At 38.1% G+C, this 2,697-nt stretch overlaps 1 protein-coding gene across 1 annotated transcript; it reads right to left on the minus strand.

Moving 5' to 3' along the window:
• Positions 1-438: 438 nt before the first annotated feature.
• On the minus strand, positions 439-1,932 carry LOC110459815 (toll-like receptor 8). Its single transcript, XM_021512262.1, has one exon. It carries the CDS (start codon positions 1,930-1,932, stop codon positions 439-441), a length of 1,494 nt encoding a protein of 497 aa, XP_021367937.1.
• Positions 1,933-2,697: the final 765 nt, after the last annotated feature.

Raw genomic sequence — 2,697 nt, forward strand, 5'->3', positions numbered from 1 at the left:
AAATTGCTAATATTTTGAAGTAAAAACATCTGATAATATTTTTAAATGAAACGTATATGGTAACGCTCATATAACGCCTCATTAAACGAATACAGTAACGTTATATATTGACGGTACAGAATGGTACATTTCAATATGTCATTGTAATTCTCCGACAACATCTATTTTAACATATGGATAAAATTATCATATGATGAAAAATCCCTAGTAAAACTGTCAACATACCAACTTATATTAAAGAGTGCACTGAAGATTTTTTTCATCACGATCCTATACAACATGAAGTCGTTTAACGACCTAAATGCACAAATATAAATAATACGGATACGACATAGAACCTTCATATTAACTTATGTTAGACACCTACTTTTCTCCATCGAATACATGTCTGGCATTAAAATCATACGGACATTGGGTAGGAAGTTCAACGGTATCGGCTTAGTTATCCTTTCCGCAAGGCGGAGACATTTTCCGTTCAATGATTTCCATGAGAAGGCCTTGCCGTTCTGTAAAATCTTCTATTTCACCAACTCGACAACATGCTTTCACCCAACGGTTTTTAATATCGCTGGCTGACAAGTTATCGAAGTTAATGATGATCAAATTCCGTCGCATGTCAGTTCTGTAGCGTCTCCATATTATGTTGAATTCAAATTGAGTGAATGTTTGTTGTGTTATTTCCGTTCCATCTCCATCTTGACTGAAATATTTTTCCGATAGAATGACGATAAAATTTCTACTCGTCTGTATTCTACTCCTGAGGTATTCGTCTCTAGCGACGGCGAGTTCAGCATCTCGTACAGGAATGAATAAGTTATGTCCGCGTGTTTCCAAATATTTGGCCAGGTTATTCAAAACCCACTTCCGCTGTTGGTCATCCTCGTCGTTAAATGATATATATGCATCATAGTCGAATTCCCGCGACCTCACTGTACGACGAAGTCTACGGCGATATATAATGTATATTTCATGAAACAAAAATAAACGCCCTATAATACATAATATGACAACAATTAGAAAACATGCAAGACTTCCCAGAATGATGTTCAGTTTTGAAGTGTCCGGGGAACAATGTAATGACGTAAAATCAGCCACTGTGATGTCTTTACCTCCCAAGTTCTGACATATGTATGAGGTGTGACTTTCATCTTCATGATAAAACGAAAGCCAAGTTTTCATCCACAGATCCTCACAGGAACACGTAATAAAAATACCTCCTAATGAAAGAAAAATGGGATTTCTGTTCTGAAAATGACGTGGTATTGATGACAATTTATTTCCTGTTGCATTCAGTTTTGCATCGTCGGGAAAAACTGATGCTGCGATTTCAGAGATGTGTGAGAGTGGATTTCCAGAAAGGTCTAGTTCCGCTACACGACTAAGGTAGGGTCTGAATTCCATCCGTTGAATATTATTTCCCGCCAGGAGTAGTTCCAATCTGTCCCCGTTTCCCCACGGCAGATTTTCCGGCATTGTTTGAAGATTCTGTCCCTGACAGTCAACAACAACCCGGTCGTGACTAGGTTGGTTAAAACAATGACACTTCCTAGGACAGGAGTCTGTAATGTTACATATCAGGAGATCCTGTTTTTCTGAATTTGTCTTGTAAATGTCAATCAACTTAGTACCGTTTAATTCGTCTGGTCTTTCACAAACATAATCTTTCATCTGCCTCCAAAATTTGTTCATGATTGCAATGGCAGTGCCGCCAGAAAACAGCTCGGCCATGTTACAGTCGCACGTCAGTTGATCACTGATAAAAGACAAGGAAAAATCCAAATTCTTATATATCTTATTCCACGCATCTAAACCGAAATCAGAATAGTTGAAGAAACTATGTAAGGAGCAATTTTCGAATTCGATTTCACCGCCACATCCGATTTTTTCGTCGAACGCTGTCTTGATATCCAGCTTGTTTGCGATTTTCAGCATTTTTCTGTTATTTGAATATGATATTTTGCAGAATGCTTTAAGAGCGAAATTTGTTACGTCAATAGATTCAAGTTGATTGCTGGAAACGTCAATATTAAGGATGTACTGACCGCCACTAAGACTGAAGGAATTTGGTTCAATACGTGCGATTTTGTTGTTGCCGAGATACAGATTACGTAAATGTTTTAAGTTTTGGAATGTTGTTTTCCGTATTATTTCCAGATTATTGTGGGTTAAGTAGAGGGAGTCCAGATTGGAGAGGCAGTTAATTCCGTCAAGGTTTTCTATCTCATTGTTGTCAAGTACTATTTCCACAATTGATGGATAACTGCATATATTCATTGGAAGTTTCCGTAAGCGTCCGTGAATGTGCGATAGCCTTGTATGGTTGTAATTTAAATCATTCCAATAAATGTAAACGATAGAAGATCCTCGGATATCTGTATATCTAACATGAAGGTTTACTACTTGGCCTTCAAGCTCCCATGATCGTTTGTTTTCGCATGCACAGCACTCGGTATCCTGACGACAACTGTCCGGACATAAGAGATCTGTCATGTTCTCCAGGCGCCAGGATGTGTAGGTCACGACACTTTCAACGGCTACCAAGTATGAGACAAGACACAATGAAATAATATTAGCGAAACCCATGCTGCTCATTTTTTGAATGCGTAGTCGTGTATTTTGACCATGGCTTATATATGATGCAGTACAGTAATTAGGCTGGCGTTAGGACAAGTATCTTGTTCAATTCTTTGTTTAAGA

Source organism: Mizuhopecten yessoensis, unplaced genomic scaffold, assembly GCF_002113885.1.
Source record: "Mizuhopecten yessoensis strain PY_sf001 unplaced genomic scaffold, ASM211388v2 scaffold10227, whole genome shotgun sequence".
Classification (NCBI taxonomy): Eukaryota; Metazoa; Mollusca; class Bivalvia; order Pectinida; family Pectinidae; genus Mizuhopecten; species Mizuhopecten yessoensis.

Coding starts and splice junctions, on each gene's coding strand:
- LOC110459815 (XM_021512262.1), bottom strand. CDS start 1,932: ATGCTGAAAATCGCAAACAAGCTGGATATCAAGACAGCGTTCGACGAA.